At 35.9% G+C, this 20,771-nt stretch overlaps 1 protein-coding gene across 1 annotated transcript; it reads left to right on the top strand.

The window, feature by feature from the left end:
• The first annotated feature begins 1,873 nt into the window (after window positions 1-1,873).
• Window positions 1,874-8,989, top strand: LOC134789949 (general odorant-binding protein 83a-like). The gene is made up of 6 exons (XM_063760679.1): window positions 1,874-2,023; window positions 4,704-4,779; window positions 6,013-6,101; window positions 7,364-7,466; window positions 8,238-8,308; window positions 8,881-8,989. The coding sequence occupies exons 1-6, from the start codon at window positions 1,958-1,960 to the stop codon at window positions 8,896-8,898; spliced, it is 423 nt and encodes a 140-aa protein (XP_063616749.1). The 5' UTR covers window positions 1,874-1,957; the 3' UTR covers window positions 8,899-8,989.
• The last annotated feature ends 11,782 nt before the right edge of the window (window positions 8,990-20,771 follow it).

The raw sequence follows: 20,771 nt of genomic DNA, 5'->3' as shown, positions 1-20,771 counted from the left end.
GGGTAGTAGAGCACAATAGAGTAAATTAAATTCCAGTTACCTTAGGATTTTTGCTTTCGTAGTCTACCCATTGTTTTATTGTTTTGGTGGTGTTTTGACCTCAAACAAATGCATAACGACTCCATCCATCATTCACGAAAATTGGAAGCGTTTACATCGACATCATATTTAATCATTATAGTGTAGCATAAGCTGAGCGTGATTTTACAGGCTGTCTTGCAGCCATTAATAATAATTAAGCCCGATACCGCCAGGCTTAGGCCGCGCCCGCGCCGCCGACTCGCCAAATTATGACATTATTATTGTGTGGAACACAAAAGAGTCGTCCGCTAAAAACACGTAAGCGTCTTCCCATTGTTCAGCGCCAAACGTTAATGACTGGGGTGTAAAATTGCCCGGGAAGTGACTTTAACAATCTGTCGTATCATATCCCTTGTGTATGGGATCGTTTTGCTTGTTTATGAGAAGTGCCCCAAAAATATAAATGGAATACTTCGATGTTGCATAATTTTCAACAACTTTTTTGTAATCATGATACTCATTTTATAATGATTTTAATATTCAATTTGGGTGAGTAGGTATTGGATTTTTTTTGCATTTGACAATATAAATCATTTATTTACAAACATTTTTTACAACTAGGTCGTAGTCCGTAGGTAGGGTGCCCAGAAGGCTGGCCGCAATGCCCCGCTGGATGGCAATGCTGATCCGTTGCGCAAAATATTGGCCAGGCCTCTGGTCACCGGAAACCCCTATGAGGCACTTTGACATCTCCTCATAGAGGCGACGCGCGCTAGGTCCCCACCGGCGGCCCCATGGTTTCCACTCCAAACGCCGCAAATATGTAGCTACTGTATTGAACTTATTTGAAACATTTTATTATTTAAGAATCACCAGTGTTCGCTGACAAAATTTCAAATAGCTAATCATTAATTTTAGCAGTAGATATTCTATACCAAGTACCTAGTTGTCCACGGCATCGGCACCTGCTTATTCATTCACCAACTTCCGCCCGCTGATTACACCTTGTAGTGACGAGACGGCGCTAATGTAATGTGTTAATTGCCGTCTGTCTGTAACTAACTACAGCTTCTTGTTGTGTGAGCTTGGTGCCTATTCTGATATAAAACTCAGGTGAAACGTTAACAAACTTGTGCGAAGTTGTTCGCGAAGGGCCTCCGGCCGAAGTGACTTGAAAGCGTATTAAAATTCAGAACAATATATTACTATCTGAATATGCCTCACTCATAGGTGATGGTAGGTATTAGAATAAACTCTAAATAAACATTTGCTTGTTCCTGTGCTTTATTTTAAGCAGATAAACTAATCCACCTTAAACTAACACTACTACTTCTTACTGAATTTTTAGTTTAATATTAATAATTTAAAAAAAAAGCACTAATACATAGGTAGGTACTTATTTCACCAGTGTCGTGTTGCTTTTAGGCTCCTGCATCAGTTTTAATATCAACGGAAGCACTATTTTAAACGCATTGTATAAATAATGATTTATATTTTTTCTTAACATCTGATTTTCAAAATGATTAATATTTGTTTGAAATTTGTATACTCGAAGTGGTTTTCTTATGCCGGAAATGGAATCTGATATTGAGTGATCGACTGAGTGAACACCAGAAATAGGGACTCGATTTAAAGCAATTTGGGTTGATTTCTAAAGAATTGTTATATTTTAACGAAATAGGCAAGTATTTTGTTTTAGGAAATAATCATGAAATTAAATAACCGGCATCGGCATTTGAACATCTGCTCATCGTTTGATCTAATCTACATATAAACAAGTAGGTACGTAGCAATGCATATAAAATTATTTTGTTTTTTCCGTTTTAATCCGACTTCTATTTCGGATCCGGCAGCCATTACGTTACGCGGCATAATTGTGTGAATAAAAGCGCAGCGCGTGCCATCGACGCTCACTGGCCCTATAGCATCGGGAGCCATGTCCCGGTCGCTGCCAGTGCTCTGCGCGCTGGTAGCTCTGGCTTGCGGCGGGAAGGAAACGCCAGTGAGTATTTTACAGTTTTTTTTAATTCGCTCAGAGCAGTCTAGAAAACCAATTTGGTCTGGGAAATCAATTTGACCAGTAGTAAACTGCAGCAAATTTTAAAATTGTAGACGGTAAGACGGTAACGGTCGATCTCTCATACCAATTTTGAATTTCGCACCCTTTTCTATTGAAAAATGGGTTGCTAATGGGTAGCTATAGCTTCAAACAGCGATGCTGAAGTGCTAGGCGAATATGTTTAATGGTTGTATCAATAAGAAATGACTTAATCACATTGCATAAATACACCAAAAATGTCTTAAATGTTCATTGCAATAATATAAAAATAAACCCTTTAAAACCTACTTAACAACTTATATATGCGTTAATAATTTATTTTACTTTTTGTGATGGCGTCGACGAAAGCCTATTTATACAGGTGTCCCTAGCCATTGGACAAAGCCGAAATGTACATATGCATTAGGGTATTTAGAAACAGTATACAAAGTATCATAACAATCGGTGTAGTGGTTACGAAGAAATTAACAAATTACGATTTTTTTACTTCGGAGCAACTGTATGTGCTATAATCCTGAGGTAATAAATAGTATGAAACCTTCTTCGACCGTTTTGATTATCTTTTTTATTTAGGACATTAATAAGATTCTGACTTTTGACAAATGTCATCATTGCCGCACATTTTTAAACAAATTGTCAAAAGCATTGCCAATGATTAATACTGTATTTTTCTTTTTGTTGTCAATTATTGGAAATAACTTTTGTTTGATAATTTATTTTTTTATCTTTTGTTATAATTAAAAAAATATTACCGTTAGAGCATTTCTGAGAAGTAACCCTACGTGGGATTTCAGGGTTTGTCCAATGGCTAAGGTCATTCTGTATATACCTACATCACGAGGAAATATTTATTTGCGCTATTTATGTAGATTATAATTTGGAAGTTACAAATTATAGGAGATATATATTATGGATTTAAAATATATTCAATGCAACAAAAAAATTATAAACCTTCACACAACTAGGTTTATTCAATTAATTGGTTTTTAATAGTAATAATTTTCATTCGTATTATACCTCATACTCAGTAATTTCTGAACCGATTTATTAAATTATTTCCTTTTTGGATACAACTATAATATACCTACTAAGAGTGTTAGGTACTTACTTAGAAGTGCATAGTAAATATTGAACTCCTGTTAAATTTGATTGTTTTTTTCTTATCGATTTGTAAACTTTCTGTAATTTTTTTCTTCTTTACAAAATCTTTATGTTGTCATATACAGGCGTATTCCACGTCCCGAGAGGTTATGAAAGGTTTCACATTTACTTTATTTCATCCTCACCGCAAGCCCTCCGTGCCCTATTCTCAAAACAAGTACTCGTAGGTAGACATATCGCATTTAGCGAAGTCGCATCACATTTTTCGAGTTAGTTTATGAGTTGCAAGCAGGTAAGGGCTGTCATTCACTAAACTCGCCGAGCCTGTTACCTCTGAAAAACCAGTATAAGCGTGATCTGCGCGATGTCATCGATGTTTCTTATATCAAGGTGGACTGGTTATCGAGGTAAGTTTACAATAGAGGCATAATATTTGTGAATTAGACAGAAGGGTTGACGGATGAGGCGGCGCGGAACGCTCGACACTATTGCTCAATGTCGCTCTTTAGAGCATACGTAATGCAGCCACGGGGCAAGTTCCAATATCACACGTCACTAACTGTAACTGCTGTTATTGTGAAAGAAGTATGCATTGCCTTTTTATTTCGAATTAAATTTAGTGGTGGTAAAAAAACTAAAATGACTCTGGGTTTTGTTTGCGGGGTTTAGTTTAGTTTAGTTTAGATTACTCCCCTCAGCCATTTCCGTCAGTAGAAAATTAGTGCCTTTTCTACTGACATGCTTTGTAGCTCTTTAAAATTGCAAAAAGTTTACGTGACCTTTCCTTTCGTAATGCATTTCTGTGTATTTATGAGAATAGTGAAATGAAACTCGCCAATTTTATACTCCAGTGGTTAATATTCGCCTTGTGACAATGGAGATGAATTCGGACCATTTTAAATATTAATCGCCATGATACAAGTTGATGCGCATTGGGTTAGTCCCAGTGGAATCACAACTTAATAATTTTCTTTGAAATGTTATCTCATTTTTATTAACATCTTTTTTGCTCTGACGTTATTCACAAAGCAAAGACATGTAGATACGGGGCACGTAGCGAGTGAATAATAAAAAATAGGCACTACACGACTTGTCAATGTTTTATCACTCTTATATGACACATACGTGTTGATGTCTCAGATTGTAAGAATAAGCACCTGCTGTGAATAAATATATGTTGGCTGTCTTTATTTTGACAACATTCGAAACGTTATCTTTTTTGCTAATTTAGTGTAAGTACATACTTATAGTAAATAAATATTGAAAAACATGCTACAACAATTGTTGTTAGGGGATCAGTGTGATTATGATTACCCTTACATCTCGAAAAGTAACTGGAGGTTAAAGAATTAAATGCGAACCATTTTATTTTAGCTACAATCAATTATGTACATACTTAGGTATCTACTTTTAATTAACATAAAAAATACATTTTTATTTTTAAATATTTTTTAAAGGTATTGTTTCATAGCAAATGTAAGAATGCCGAGATGAAATATTAAAAGTATGAAAACTATTCCAGGTGTTCAGTGATGAAATCAAAGAAATAATACAACACGTTCACAACGAGTGCGTCGGCAAGACCGGGGTCGCCGAGGGTGAGTTCGCAAAAGAAAATTGTATTTCCACTTACCTTTGTTCTACGCTCGCATGCGAGTGACGTCAAACATTCAGCCCGCTAAACCTAACACCATAGCTCTAAGACGCTCGTAGATAGGGCTGCCATATTTTTTTGTATACTTATAATTAAGTGTTTATTAATTAACATTAATAAAATTTAAACTAAACTAATCTAAATTAAAATAAATCTAAAAAAAGGCCCCCGCGGCATTGTGCCAAAGATGCTGGCAGCATTCCCCCGCTGAATGGAAATACTAATTATATATATACTATTTTTATACTTAGATGTGATCCGATGGTTAGAAAAAAAAACACTTATGAAATAAGACTGTAAAGTAAAATTCAAGTACCTGGGGGCCTACCGCTAAACCGAAATTCCCAAATTGCGGGGATCTTTCTCTTTGAACTCCAATGAAGGCGTAATAAGAGTGACAGAGAAAGATGCCCGCAATTTTCGAACATCGATTTTCGCGGATATAGCCCTCGTACCGAATCGTATTTTTAGAGTCTTTCGTAAATTATCGGAAAGCAAGAATAATCATCTAAATTATATTGGTGGCAACCCTATTCTCGGTTCGTCTCTATTGTAACTGTGGCGATGGAGTGGCTTTTATAAAGGACTCATTTCTTAAGCTTGCCATTAGTTTTCAAGAGCTCTAAGTGTGTTTTTGTAGAAAGTGTTTAAAAATGCATTTGACATCTTTATATTTTTCCCTACTGTTTTCAACCACTATTAGGCACGTACCTACAGCAAAGTCAAGATTTAATTTGTATAAATACATTAATTTACATATATCAGTGACTTAAAAATACACATAAATCCCTCTACTCTATATTATCAAAGAGAATTTATAAAATTAAATTAATGAAGTATTTTAAAATTAGAATTTATTTAAATTAGCTTTGATATTATGCTGTGTATATTTGTATTTTATTTTTACATGAACGTGAAAACTGCCGTAGTGCGGATATGCTATTTATAGTTTTTTCCAACAAACACGAGTCTTCTGAAAAGTTAAATAATTTAAACTCCAATCAAATCAATGTAATATGAAACAATTAAAATGCTGCACTTAATTGCTAAGTCCCAAGGATCCCCATACATTATTTTTCAAATGTCGTCACCTCTACTCCCTTTCACGTCTATTGTTTTGAAAAACATGTCTCGCGTTTGAGTACATTAAAGAGTCTTTATTCTTACTTGCCCCCAGAGGATATAGCGAATTGCGAAAACGGCATATTTAAGGAGGACACCAAATTGAAGTGCTATATGTTTTGCCTGCTGGAAGAAGCAAGTCTCGTGAGTTGTTTTATTTATTTCTCTCCATTTAAGTTAAGACACATATACGTAGGTAAAATAGTTATGAGATTAAACTGATTAAAAACCTCCTTTGCATGTGTTTTTAGCCTTAAGGCAAGAAAAAGAGATTTTATATTTGATTTTTTCTTATTGATCATGTAATTTACGAAAACCTTTAATGTAAACTATCAAACGCACGTAATTCTTCCGGTACCTAGTTAGTATAATTATGAATTTATTGAATGACATTTTTTTTTGTATCGTAGGGTGAATGTTATAGTTATCGGCCACTACATAGTTTGCCTTTGGCCTTTTATTTACTTATTTAAACTTTATTGCCCAAAATATATACAACGATGTACAAATGGCGGACTTAATGCCAAATGGCATTCTCTACCAGTCAACCATAGGGCCAAACAGAGACCACAGAGAGAGTAGAGAGGTCTCTAGGGAGAGAGAGATAGGGCCTTTTGTAACAAATCAGAAAGAAACAAGCCAATTGAAACCTTATTGATATGAACGGCCAATTACTATGTCGTGGTTGGTAGTGGCCAATAACTATAGCAGTCACCCTTCCATACGTACCGTCGTGACAGGAGGTACCTATAGTCTGTATCTTTAGGTATTTAAATAAAAGTAAACAAAATCTACTAAGTAAACAAATGTCACTTAGATAAAAATATTACACGATCAAATAATGTAGGTTAAAGTCAGGTCATTCAGTGACAGTTCCAGGCGGTTTTACATTTGGTTGGTTAACCAATGAATGTTATAACTACCCGAAAAATTACAAATTATTTGTTTACATTTATTGAAATACCTAAAGATACAGAGTATAAATGTAAACCAGTTATAATTAACGTGCAATATAAACCTGAGCATTTGTATTTAAAATTGTACTTCCAACTTGCATTATATATTTTGGAATTTTTATATTTTTCCGACTCAGAATCACGAGCTCTTTCGATCCTAATACAAGAAAAAAAGTGTCCCCAAAATTTCATACATTTTTTTGTCCGTTTTGTTACGGTCATAGAAGGTTTTATTGAAAACCGTAACCAAACGGACCAAAAACTATGGGGACACTTTTGTTCTCAGTAAAAAAGGACGGAGACGGAATGGATGGGGACGGGAAGGAAGGAGGAGGAGGCTCGTGATTCTGAGTAGAAATAATATAAAAAAATACCAATTCTAACACAAACATTTTTGGTACAACTTTAAATTGAAATGCCCACCTATTAATTCTTGGTTTTGCCTGGCAGGTGGATGAGAATGACACGGTGGACTACGAAATGATGGTGAGCCTGATTCCCGAACAGTACGCCGACAGAGTTTCCAAGATGATATTTGCGTGCAAACATTTGGGTCAGCAATTACTAAATCATTATATTTATTTAAAGTTGTTCCAGTTCCTTATTAGGGTTCCGTACCCAAAGGGTAAAAACGGGACCCTATTACTATTACTAATAAGACTCCACTGTCCGTCTGTTTGTCACCAGGCTGTATCTCATGATTCGTGATAATGATAGACAGTTGAAATTTTCACAGATGATGTATTTCTGTTGCCGCTATAACAACAAATACTAAAAACAGAATAAAATAAATATTTAAGTGGGGCTCCCATACAACAAACGTGTTTTTTTTTGCCGTTTTTATGCGTAATGGTATGGAACCCTTCGTGCGCGAGTCCGACTCGCACTTGGCCGGTTTTTTAAAGTGTTTTCGATAACGTAACATTACATTCGGCATCAATAGTAGTGGATGAAACAACGCACCAAAAGTATTTTGCCACCCTCAAATACTTTTACAAATAGAGGTAAGTAAGTAAGAATAGAGGTAATAGGGGTAAGGTTGTCTGGAAGAGATTGTATTGTATTGTACCTATTGTAAGTATAATTGCCTACCTATCTCTACAGTTCGCGTTCATAAGTAAATATGTGTCTCAATCTAATTGATCTACTTATAGAGACATATATCTTTTTGTTAGGTTATTAGAGAATGTTAGATACCGTTGACGCGTAGTCTGATCCGCTACTTTTGATGCTGACTATGTAGGTATATGAAACCTCTATAAGCTCAGAGATGTCTATTTACTATAAAACAGGGCCATTAGTAACTTAAATATTACCTTTTCAGATACACCTGACAAAGATAAGTGCCAAAGGGCATTTGACGTTCACAAATGTTCATATTCAAAGGATCCAGAGGTAAGTAAAGTTTTATTAACATATTTCAGTTGCATTTTCTAAAAACGTTCGTCAAATGATAAACTTTAATACTTTTTTTTATAAGCTTTTATTTTATGCCCTGTTAGTATTTATGTACGTTAGTCTGGGTCAAATCTTGGCAGCTAATTTTGACCCACTACCCGATTTCCGATATAGTGGAAATTTAAATTTTGCATACATATGTAAATCGGATGACAATGCAATATTATGATAAGATGGAGCTGATCTGAAGTTTGGATTTGTTAGAATTGTCTTGATGAGTATTAGTTGCCTGTGGAAAGAAAAGTACAGTCAGCGATTAATGCTTGTACCAAAGATGCGGTTTTTGCCAAAAACTTATTTTAATCTGAGCAATTGAAACTTCATGAACGTTTCTGACCCTTTCTTGGCGAATGACTTAAATATTCGGAACTGTCATCTTTTGCGTTTAACTGACAGGCTGATATCGTCCGGCGAACTGGTAATATGTGGGCCCCTTTACGGGCTCATGCTTAACAAATATTTCATGGATACAGGAGCTCTATTAATAACTTGTTTGTATTCCTTTTCAGTTATATTTCTTATTCTAGACTACGAGTAAGCTTGTGTGCTGAGAAACAAAGAGAAGACTATGGTAACAATACAAGTAATTACAGTAATTATACTTCTTAAGTGCAAATACTTGTTTTCATTCAATATAAAACCCTTCAATCTACATACTTTCTTGTGTACTAGTAACTCCTTTAAAGATGGAAAAATTTTCACTGACCGTAAGTATTATTCTTTGTCCCAACGAACGACATTGATACAATAGGCGTGTTGCAAGTAACAAAGAATCACGGAAATAATGGTTTTAAAGAAACATATATGTTAATATGATTCTAAAAAATGGCCCAATCTCAGTATAAACTGAAGGATTATTAATATATTCAATAAAATAAAACTGCAAAATTCTCCAATCGGCCATTATTAATGAAACGCCAATCAGAAGCGTTCCAAACAGTGACGTCATCAATCCATAACATATTTCTTAGAGCAACATAGACAACCTCATTGACCGAAATCCATACGTTCTCACCAAAGAGTTCGAAGGTGCAAAAAAAATGTTATTTCGCCACTAAACATTTATTACGTCCAAAAAATATTATTACACGATATAAAGGAGATATCTATTTGTTATTATCTAAATAAAATGCTAAATAATACGATATTTCACCAACAAACTTTTTTAATTATTTGGCTGAATGGAACTATCATTGCCATGTTGGCTGTCGTAACTAGAAAAAATGAAAAATTAAAAAGTAAAACCCTTTCACTCAAAATTTACATGTATCTAAATAATTCATCTTAAATTGCAACCGTGTGAGAGTTTTTGTGTAAAGTGAGTTATTGTGATACATTTTTGTAATGTATTTATCATCACTAATCGTAATATATGGTGCTGAATTAACAATATCATTCGGATTCAAGGGAAATTCGTAACTGTAAGTATGTAAACAATGTCTACCACCATACCACCAACTAAATGGTGACGTCACAAATGTCGTGCGAGGCGTTTTCGCGCGAGTTTTAAACTAGCTATAATAAAATGCAATTATTTATGTTAAATCTTATGAGTATAGCTGAAATATTGTGTTTTTCGGAACCAATACAAGTGTACCGACAATAATAAAAGGGATTTCAAAATTTGTCATCAGGCCTATTGTAACGTATTTTTTTAAATAGGATTTACATAGGTATATTTGTATACAGGTATTACTTGTACAGTCACCTGCAATAATATGTTACTCTTCGAAGGCCGCAAAAATATCTGACACGCTCTTATGGCTCAACAAATAAGATCGTGTCAGATATTTTTGCGGCCTTCGTTGTGTAACATATTATTGACTGACTGACATACAGGTGACTGTACATTATTAGTACCTAATACTTTTGTACTGTGTTTTTCTAGGCTAGGGGATTTTTTACCGAATAAACAATTAATAATAGTACTTACCTACAAATTTCTAACAATGTAGTAAGTATTTTAACCGTAACTTGTAGGCTTTGATAACGTCAGATCTTCAGGCACCAAAGCAACTAAAACTAACTAAAATCTTGTAATAAAAACCGCATTTCAAAAAGTCGGATTCTGGAGATTATTATTATTCTTAGTCCAAATATAATTGCAAGTCATATTGCCACCGCCTAGAGAGCACAAAATACTTGTAAATAAAGACGTAATTTGGCGCTAGCCGCAGGCTCTTGGCCGCCTATTTTTCATGAAATCTCGCTGAAGTTTATTCAGATCTTGAAAGAAGTATAATGCTGAGGAATTAATTTGCTTTACGAGATTTTTTTGGGGAAAATAAATGAGTTCGAATCTTGTAAAACGTGTAATTGCGATCTTTAGTGAAATTAAATTCGCGGGAGTTCCACCAGTGAGCGGAGCGGGGGCAATTTTATAATTCATTTTACAAAGGGAGCACTGGTGGTTGTTTCGTTTTCTTTTATGAAAACCAATAAAGCAGCATTTATGAAGAATATTATTGTCTACAGAAGATATTTCAATTAAGTTACTTTATAAATAAATGTGAGGCAATGGTAAAAAAATGGTTCCTAGATTGAATATTAAAGTGTTTTTTTATAAGAAACAATATCAACTCTTAAATTTACGTGTATGAATATGCCACCTAATACCAGAAAAATAATATTTTTCCAATGACTTCAAGGCCTGTATTCTTTTGTCTTAATTAAATTTAATTAGGTTTTTGGGTTCCGTTGTCAACTAGGATCTGTGATAAAACAACGCAAACTAATTGTGTTTGGGGTTGTTAGAATTGTCTCGATGAGTATACCTACAGTAAGCGATAAAAGCTTGTATAGGTGTAGCAAAAATGAACTGCTACTTTCTCAGGGGTTCCAAAAGGATATGATGGACCTCTTTCGGACGTTCGGTATTGCATATTGTATAGTAGTAATTATTATGTATGTTCTTATTTTTCCACCCTCGTGAAATAAAACATCACCGGGGCCAGATGTCCCAGGGGTTCCCAATCTTTTTCAGTCCGCGGCGGACTTGCTAGCGGCGGAATTTCGGCGGTGGCGCCCTAACCTAGATAGGCTATTCGAAATAGATAGGTAACATGGTGAGGAGATTGCCTCACGGCGCCCCTCTCTACTGTCTACAGCGCCCCAGGGTGCCACGGCACATAGTTTGGCAACCCCTGAGATAACCCCTCAAAATAACTGGTTCATTGTCACAACCATAACAGTCACTGATTTAGAAAAAAGTAAATTTTTAAAGCCCCAATTACAATAAAAGAGCACATTATTTAACAGCAAAACGACATTCAAAAGACGGAAAACCGAGGGTCGGAACATCTGCACATAAAGAGGCAATTTGGAGATTGCCGGGGGCGCGCAGCCGCCACGGTGAATTGTACTCGAACGTATTCAAAATTAAAAAACGAAGAAAATGTTGCAGAGAAATTCATTGCGGTAAAATAAACAAGAGTGGCTTGTTAGGATCTGTGGACAGTGCGGGTGCGGGTCATAGTGCGCCGGAGCCGCGCTCTGCAAACAGGTCTCGGCGCCGCGCCTAGCCTCCTGACTTTCCTGTTCCCGGCTCCTGTACCCTGAAGGTGGCAATATTTCAATTATTTTTTATACGTTCTGACTTTCATTTTACTCTGTAGCTCAAGGGCAAAAATCAGGTGTTAGAACGTATTTTTATGAGTTTCATATGTTTTTTTAGGGTGCCGTACCTTTAAAGGAAAAAAAACCGGGCAAGTGCGAGTCGGACTCACGCACGAAGGGTTCCGTACCATAATGAAAAAAAAAACGGAAAAAAAATGCAAAAAAACGGTCACCCATCCAAGTACTGACCACGCCCGACGTTGCTTAACTTTGGTCAAAAATCACGTTTGTTGTATGGGAGCATTGGGAGCCCCATTTAAATCTTTATTTTATTCTGTTTTTAGTATTTGTTGTTATAGCGGCAACAGAAATACATCATCTGTGAAAATTTCAACTGTCTAGCTATCACGGTTCGTGAGATACAGCCTGGTGACAGACAGACGGACGGACAGCGAAGTCTTAGTAATAGGGTCCCGTTTTACCTTTTGGGTACGGAACCCTAAAAACGGAACCGTTATAGGATCACTCGTGCGTCTGTCTGTCTGTCTGTCTGTCTGTCCGACCATTCCCCCCTTTATCTCCGAAACTACTGGGTCTAAAATTGTGAAAAAAATAATAATACACAAAATAGTTCTTTACCTATACATGACAGGAAAACCTATTAGAAATGGATACGGGCCCTTTGGAACGCGAGTCCGACTCGCACTTGACTGGTTTTCTAAGTTTTAAATGTAAAGTTATACATATAACATCCGAAAAATGAATATTTTAGAATACTCCAATGGCTTGGAATTCCAGCACTATTTCGACTGAAACTTTTAGTAATGGTACATTTTTTATAGTTATGTTTCTATGGATGTTAAGTTAGTTACTTTAATAACTCAATGTTGAAACATAGCATAAATCTTCGTTAAAGGTTACTAGATCTAGGTTCATAAGTACGTCATTCATCATTCATCACAACTTGAATAGGTACTTTTTATTTTACGACTCATTCAAATAATCAAATTCAAAGTGCTGATAACGTTGCATAATCCTATAGATTTTAATCATGCTAAGGTCCATCTATTGGACAAAATAACTGAACATAATGACGAAATTGGCTGTATCTGGCAGGCAGCAGCGTTCAGCAGGCTGCGGATATCGCAATTTGGCCGGGGCCGTAATAACGCGCTGCCCGCCGCGCGACGTGCGCTGCCTGCCCGCCGCACTCCCGCCGGCCACACGTACTCGAGTAAGGGGTAATGTTGGTAGGAACTCGAGTCCACTGAGTCTGAATTTGAAGAACTCAGCTCGTTTTTACGAGACTCGGCGCTTAAAAAACTGAGTTTTTAAAGTCCCGAGTCCAGTCCTTTGTCGAGTCTTTTTTAAGACGAACTCAAAAGGACTCGAGTCTCCAAATAAAGATTCCGTCAACAATTTTATAGGTTTTTCCTAAATAACAGGAAATTCTTCGCAGATGTACATCGTGAGGAAACCTGCATACCTACATCTGCGAAGAAATTCAAAGGTGTATGTGAAGTCCCCAATCCGCATTGGGCTAGCGTGGGGACTATAGCCCAAGCCCTCTCGCGCATGAGAGGAGGCCTGTGCCCAGCAGTGGGACGTATATAGGCTGAATTATTATTATTATTATTTTAACAGGAAATTAGGCGTTATTGTATGATTTGTGTACCTAATTCACGAAATTTACATAAAGACAATGCGTTTTGACATTTATTGTAAAAAATCAAGGGTTCTTTGAAAAGGACTCAAGTCTTTACAAAAGACTCGGGTCTTTAACAAGTTGAAAAGAACTCAAGTTTAGACTTAGTTATAAGAATTTCAAAAACTGAGTCGAGTCTTGAAGCAGAGGACTCAAAGGACTCTAGTCTTAACCAACAATACCTTAATAAGGGGCCCTCTTCGCTTGGCATACATTACTCATATAAGGGGGTAGCTAAACTATGGCATGATAAGGGTTTGATATTATTGTTTATATAATTTTGATGACTGGCTATATCTTTAAAAGCTTATAGTATAATGGATATAGGTATTATTAAAAAAAAAACTCGTATCTAATCATCTACCTAATGTTCAGAATTATCATGCATAATGTCGTTTGGGAAATTATTTACCTACTTACGGTTTGCAAAATGGGAACACTGAGAAGTTCTTTTTAATATAAACTATTACATATTTCCTACAAAACATTATTTAAAAGTAGTTAAAATATTGTATTAAGTATTGTAATATACATATTAACTTTTCAAAGAGAGATCATAAAATGACAAATTAGGCAATTAACCTCGATATTTACTTTATAGACTTAATTAACCTCATCTACACTCTATCTAATGAGAATACCTATTATAATAAATTAACAAGCTAAAATACGCTATTTTAAAGGCATTGCAAATATTTTATTTACCTACCTACTTGAATGGGTAAATAAAAATTTGATATACAAAATGTAATATACCTATGTAGTGCTTTGGTGTCCACTAGCCTGTAACAGTTTTCTTTTCGATATGTGAGACACAATTTATATGTTAATGAAGTAAGTGGGTGGCGCTTCGAATTGGCCTGGCCGCCGGACGCCGGAGCCGGAGTCGCCCTCAAATTATTCGTGTGCCCCCTAACCGGAATATTAATAGCTTCGAACGGTAACTGCATAGTGATTTGATAATCACAAACAGTGGACAGTCAATACGAAACAAACTGGTTTGCATCGGCGTGGCTTATATCGGCCGGGCGATGAAAATGCGGACGCCCTCGAACAATGTGCTGTGCTTCTGAATATTACGCTTTCATCGACTGAAACATTGACGAGCACAAAGGAATTGCCTACACGTATTTTCATGTGGCCCCGCTTGGTCACATGAAAATACTAGTTGACACATTTGCCCATCTCCATATGACCTTCTCACTCAGTGACTCCGACGTCTCCGACTAATATGATTATTAATATTTTTTTTTACTTATTCGGCTAATACTTAAATATGATATTTATGGAGACAAAAAATACAAACTAAACAATAATAAAACTAAACTACGCTATTTATTAATCTATTGACCAAACGACGTCCAATAATGAAGAACTGGAGATTTACATTTTACAACCGAGTCTACCTAACGATTGCGATTTTTATAAAACTTGTAGATGCAGGTCATATTTTACGCTAGGTCGATAGGTACCTACTTGCTCGGAATTTGGCATTTGCGTTCATATGCAGGCTACAGCAGACGAGTATGAATATGAACACCTTTTACAGCGCTTCCTACGCGGGCTGTAATAAAGCCCCGAAATTTGTATGGCCTAGGAATAAATTCAGATACTTACTGGTTGCCTTATTATTGACTATTAAATCTTAATTAGAGGACTTCGCTCATGATAATTTTGATAGAGCACAGCACCAAGTACATCTATCCTTTTATTATGTACCTACCTATATTTATTCAGCCATTGTGAAACAAATTATTAAAGTTCCTAGCGGCACTGACGAAGCTGTAATTGAAATATTTATTATGGTGAGGTACGCGGTAAAACAAGCCAATTATCTTAATAAATGAAGTTATCAGAGTCCCCGCGCCGGCCCCTGTATAACTAAGGCATAGTTCCCTTCAAAGGAATCATGTTATGCTTTTTAGGAAAGGTGTTGTTCCAGAGGCGCGCCACAAAATGAATATTGATGTCTTCATGGGGCCGGAGATGATTTGCTGAAAAATTAGCTTCTTTTCATCGTTTTATTGCCCCGCGCCGCGTTCGGCTAGCTGATGAAGACTAATTTAACCGTTAATTTTGCTTAGTAACGGTGAAACGGGGATTCATTGCAGTTATTAAATTTATGCAGCTATTTCTACATTAAATGTATGATTATTAATAAAGATTAATAAGTGTTTGACAATGCTACCCTCACTTCATAATTGCTGGCATCGGATAGGGTGTGGCTAAAGAAAATTACTTTTAAATATGCTTGTTTGATCAAACATCTAATGGCTCCCTCGACTACGATGGTCAAGACTCTGGCATGTGGTGAAAATAATATTGTCTTACTCTACTCTTTGGTTAAAAAACTTATAAATTACTTATAAGTTTTAAATTGAGTATAAAATATTTTACAGTAACGACTAACGATTTGCACGTTCGTTAAAAACTCAGACTATCCAAACTACCTTTTCTATTCAGGAAACTATATTGTTTAGCAATCCTGCTTACACAAATTGTAATTATAAATGGAAAATTTTAACAAGCTATCTAATTAAAACTGTTCCGTTGTCACAAACTTTGTTTTCTATGCAAATGGAAATCCTCCCGAAATAATATTTTGAATTGAGTTTAAAGAAACTCCAGAAACTGTATTTCAGTAAAGCGGGCCAGCTTAATCAGCAGCTGTTAGTAGTTAGTTTGAGAGTAGCATCCATCAGGCGACGGGACATCATAGACGTATGGCATCTTCGTGTGTCGTGTCGTGTCGGAAGACACAATTTATATGCAAATCCGACATAAGATACAAGCCACTCAGCTGTCGACACAGCCCGCTCTCACACCGCCACCGCCGGCCCGTTTTAACACTTCGCAAATAACTTACCCAACACACAACATTGTCTATACTTATAAAACACACATAAACCACTATACCACTCTACAAAGGTTTTATTTTCCTTCGTCTTAAATTACGAAACAAACAAAAAGACTTATTGATATTTTGCCACCGCGGATACCTTCCCGCCTATTTCTTTTGAAGTGTATACCTATTTATTTATTTTTTTGCGTAGAAAACGTTAAACAACGCAATTTATTTTCTTTGAGCCCATTTCCACGGTTTAAGCCATCATCTGTTTATTTAAACGTAATGATAGGTACCTGCCTTCCTTATTTCGTTTCCTCGAGAAAATAAACAATAAGCCGAAGCTTGGGGCGTCTTCTAAATTATTAGGATTTTTTCCAATGAATACGTATCATTTAAATTATAAATCTGTTATATTCATTAGGTATTCTCATTGATTGTGCGTTTATTTTGCACTTGCAGGAGACGTGCAAAGCTGATACAGAAATAGAAGGCTTACAATGGCCTTTTATTAACTTATCTAGATAGGTAACTGACAGTTCTAACTCTCATTAAAATTGAACCAATTTTTTTACGTTTTTACGTTTACTTTTTGGTAACTACAGTGTACGAAGTGGGACACGGTCATTCGGTCATAGCATACAGTTAGAGTACCTATACGCCTTGTCACAGTAATTGCATCTTCATTCAGAAGTCACCCTACACCAAATCGACCTGATGTTGGATTACTAAGTAAAGTATAAAGTAAAATTATGGATGTGGCATATGGTATATCTTTGGTAGCTTGGAATCTAACTATATTTTTCGTAGCTAACGTACCTATAGGTATAGGCGCTAGATCAAATACGCCAACGGTACAACGTACAACCATTGGTGCAACGGTATCCTTATCGCCTCAGTGAAAACACGTTTCACTAGTTAAAATTAGTTTCTGTGAGGCCTTGGTGAAAACTAGTAAAGGGATTCTTAATTGTTTAAAAATGTATTTCAGTGAAAACTGGTTTTGACTAGACGGTAAACATAACACAAAAGTATTTTTTCTAAGTTAACATTCTAAAATACATACACGCTCTCCTTCTCGCTTCACTCGTCGTCGCACCTATTTATTGACTATGACAGAATAACGAAAAAACTAGTTTTAACAGAAATTAATTTCGAATAATAAGTGCAAACTAATTTTCACCAAGGCACTTTGCGATAGCTAGTTTTTGACTAAAAAATCCCAATTAAAATTAGTTTTCACCAAGGCGTTTCGGAAAACTAATTTTAGCTAGGGAAAACGCGATTTCACTTAAAACAGGTTTTTATGGAAAAATATCGAAGTTTTGCAGTGAGTGCGTCTATAAAGTTTAAAAATTACAAAACAAAATCTATTGAAAATTAAGACCGAAACAGAAATTTAAAAATATCATTACGAAGTAATACTGTATGTGATATGTCATAAGACACACTCTACTACTATGATACACTCACTCGTGTCAATGTTAGGATTCATAAAACTATACATACATGTAAGTATGTATTAGTTGCATTACAATTAGCACTGTACTCCCTAGTACAGGACCTATTTTTTCTTCATAGGCTACACTTATATTAATCAAGAGGATTTGCGTAATCTTCATCTTCGGATGGATTAATGCTTAGTTTATCTACTAAATCTACTTGATGTTGATGTAACATTTTAGCAAGTATTATAAAAGTACTATTAACATATGGATTTATGGTGAACATTACACACTGAGTTGTTACAACTACTTAAAGCAGATTATTTATCGAATACAACCTCATCCATTATTTGCAAGTTTCATGACTCCCGTATTGTTGTTCGGCGTTCGCGGCGGTGGCGACCGCTGGCTAAGCCAATTAGTGTCCACTTGGGTAAACACCGGCTCGTTAGCGGACTTGTGTGCTCTGTTCAATTCAATTTGCCAGCTCCACCACCACTTATTGATAGGACATATTTTTCTTTGTCCGCTCCAATTTACTAGGACGTGCAGAATCAGACCGATTTTAACTTTAAGAACGTTGTGCACATGCGGTACGGACGTGAATTCATAAGCATGGGATCTACGAAAACTAATCATAGTGTATTTCGATGGACATCGGACATAAACTAATTATTACCTACTTATGTGATTGTGTTTCATCTACATATTACCATAAAAATGTAGCTTAAAGTATTAAACTGCAGTTAAATGATAAACCTTCGTAATGAAAAGAAAACAACACAATCAATTTTTAACTAACCTGATAATTCAACATTCGTAATAATGTTAATCACGTCAACAATAATTATAAAGTTTATAAACACATAACCAATAACAGGTCACAAATTAATCAATAAATCTATTATCCGTCAAATTTATATCTCTCTAGCGTAGGTGTGCAAAGTAATTTTTATGGTATAGGTGTAATCATAATCACGACTGAATTCGGAAACTCTGCCTTTTTTAATGGCACCTTGTTGTCTTTTCATCAGTATATGTAACGCAAATTGTGTATCTGCCTTTTATAAAATATGCTAATTATATTAATGTATTTCAAGTTGGTGTCGGTTATTAAGGGCTCTCCATTTTACTCGGGCGGAGGAACGTCGTGTCACGGTGGGCTCCTACTTTGGCTCTTTGATGCTGCGCTCAAAGGTTAATAGGTATGAGTTATTGTACGGAACTTAATTAGGCTTGAATTTGTTTCGTTGTATTTTGATTTAACTTTGTGTTTATTGGGAACTTCCGACGTTGATATCGTGTATCTGTTTATTTAATATTATTAGGAAAAAAGTTCCAATAGCGCCATTATCATTTTTGTACCTATGTATATAGAAAAATCTGCCAAAAGCATGTCGGGCCATGCTCCGTGGTTACCATTCTGTCTGAAAAGCGAAACATGTAGAGTAATCATCGACTTTATAAACGTGAGTGACTCGGTTTAATATATTTAACGTAAATGTTAAGTGTATGAATAAATGACGCCTGCGAATCGATAAACTAAATGCACATTTTTGTAAAGAAGCCAATTTTGATAAAGAAACGAAGTAAACCTTTAACATTTTAAAAAGCTTCTTCGATTCAAACGTAACTTTATCACCCGTACTTGAGCTATAGCGACAGATCGGCTGGTTATGTCGGAAGGTTGTCGTCTCGCGGTGGGTAATCTAGTCCGTGACTTGCAAGTGAAATGCGTGGTTTTATTACCGAGCGGCGCCTGGGTATCCGGCACCCGGCACGGGCTCTGCCTCGCAAAACTAATGGGAGGGACAGTAGGTCCAAATTCATGCATTAAATGGCTTTATAATTTGTTCATCTCTCATACTATGAAATTGAGTCATTGTTTATCCGAGTAGAGGGTAGAAAGAGATAAATTTTGCCCATAAGGTTGGAAAGTGGAATGTTCCTTTTCGTCTTATTCCGTCTTATCGGGACTAGGTGGATACAAATGGGAAAATATTGTCTTACGTCCAATGGAAAACAATCGGGAATTGATTTGTTTCTACTAATTGGAGTCCTTTTGTTCTAATAGAATGTGAATAGGCCCCCAAAAAAGAGCTGACGATCTGGTCAATATAGCAGGGGACCTAGCCAAGATGCCAATCATTTGAACTACGACAACGAAACGCTTTCTGTTGCTCTCACTCTTACATATTACCGGTAGAGAGACAGATAGTGTTTCATTGTAGTAGGGTGATTCTTAAATTGTGTCCAAAAAATTTTTTTTTTCCTAAACGTTTTTATTTTTCACATATTATTACATATATCACAAGTACATACAAAAAGCAATTTTTTGATTCATATGGTCAAGCTTAATACCCTCAGGAAAGGTAAATAAAATGAGTACATAAACACGGTTGTGACAAAGTGACCCTCAGTCGTGACATTTCGCCATTTTGGTGGCCAACTCGGCTATTTTGATTTATATAGTTATTTTAACATAGCCTAACTCACTCCTATGACTACGATAAACCTAATGACAGCTCAGACGATGAAATCCGTCAAACTATAAAGGCTGAAGAGCGTGACAAAGAATTCGATACACATCATACATACATAGTTACATACAAGCGAAAATATTTTTTTTTGCTTTGGCAGTCGGGCAATAATAGCAAATGATCTGTAGCTAATAAAAATGCATTTCTGAAAAGTACATGTGCCTCTAAATTAATCAAACAAATTAAGAATAACACGACCACGTGTCTATATGTCACAAACGTGGACTCAAAAGTCCGTGGCGGTGACAGATTTTTGAGGCCACGGTCGTGATAATTTGGAACATGTTCGATATTACATAAACATTTCCTT

The sequence above is a fragment of the Cydia splendana genome, chromosome 4 (genome assembly GCF_910591565.1).
Source record: "Cydia splendana chromosome 4, ilCydSple1.2, whole genome shotgun sequence".
NCBI classification, from domain to species: Eukaryota; Metazoa; Arthropoda; class Insecta; order Lepidoptera; family Tortricidae; genus Cydia; species Cydia splendana.
This window is presented reverse-complemented; position numbering and strand designations above follow the sequence as displayed.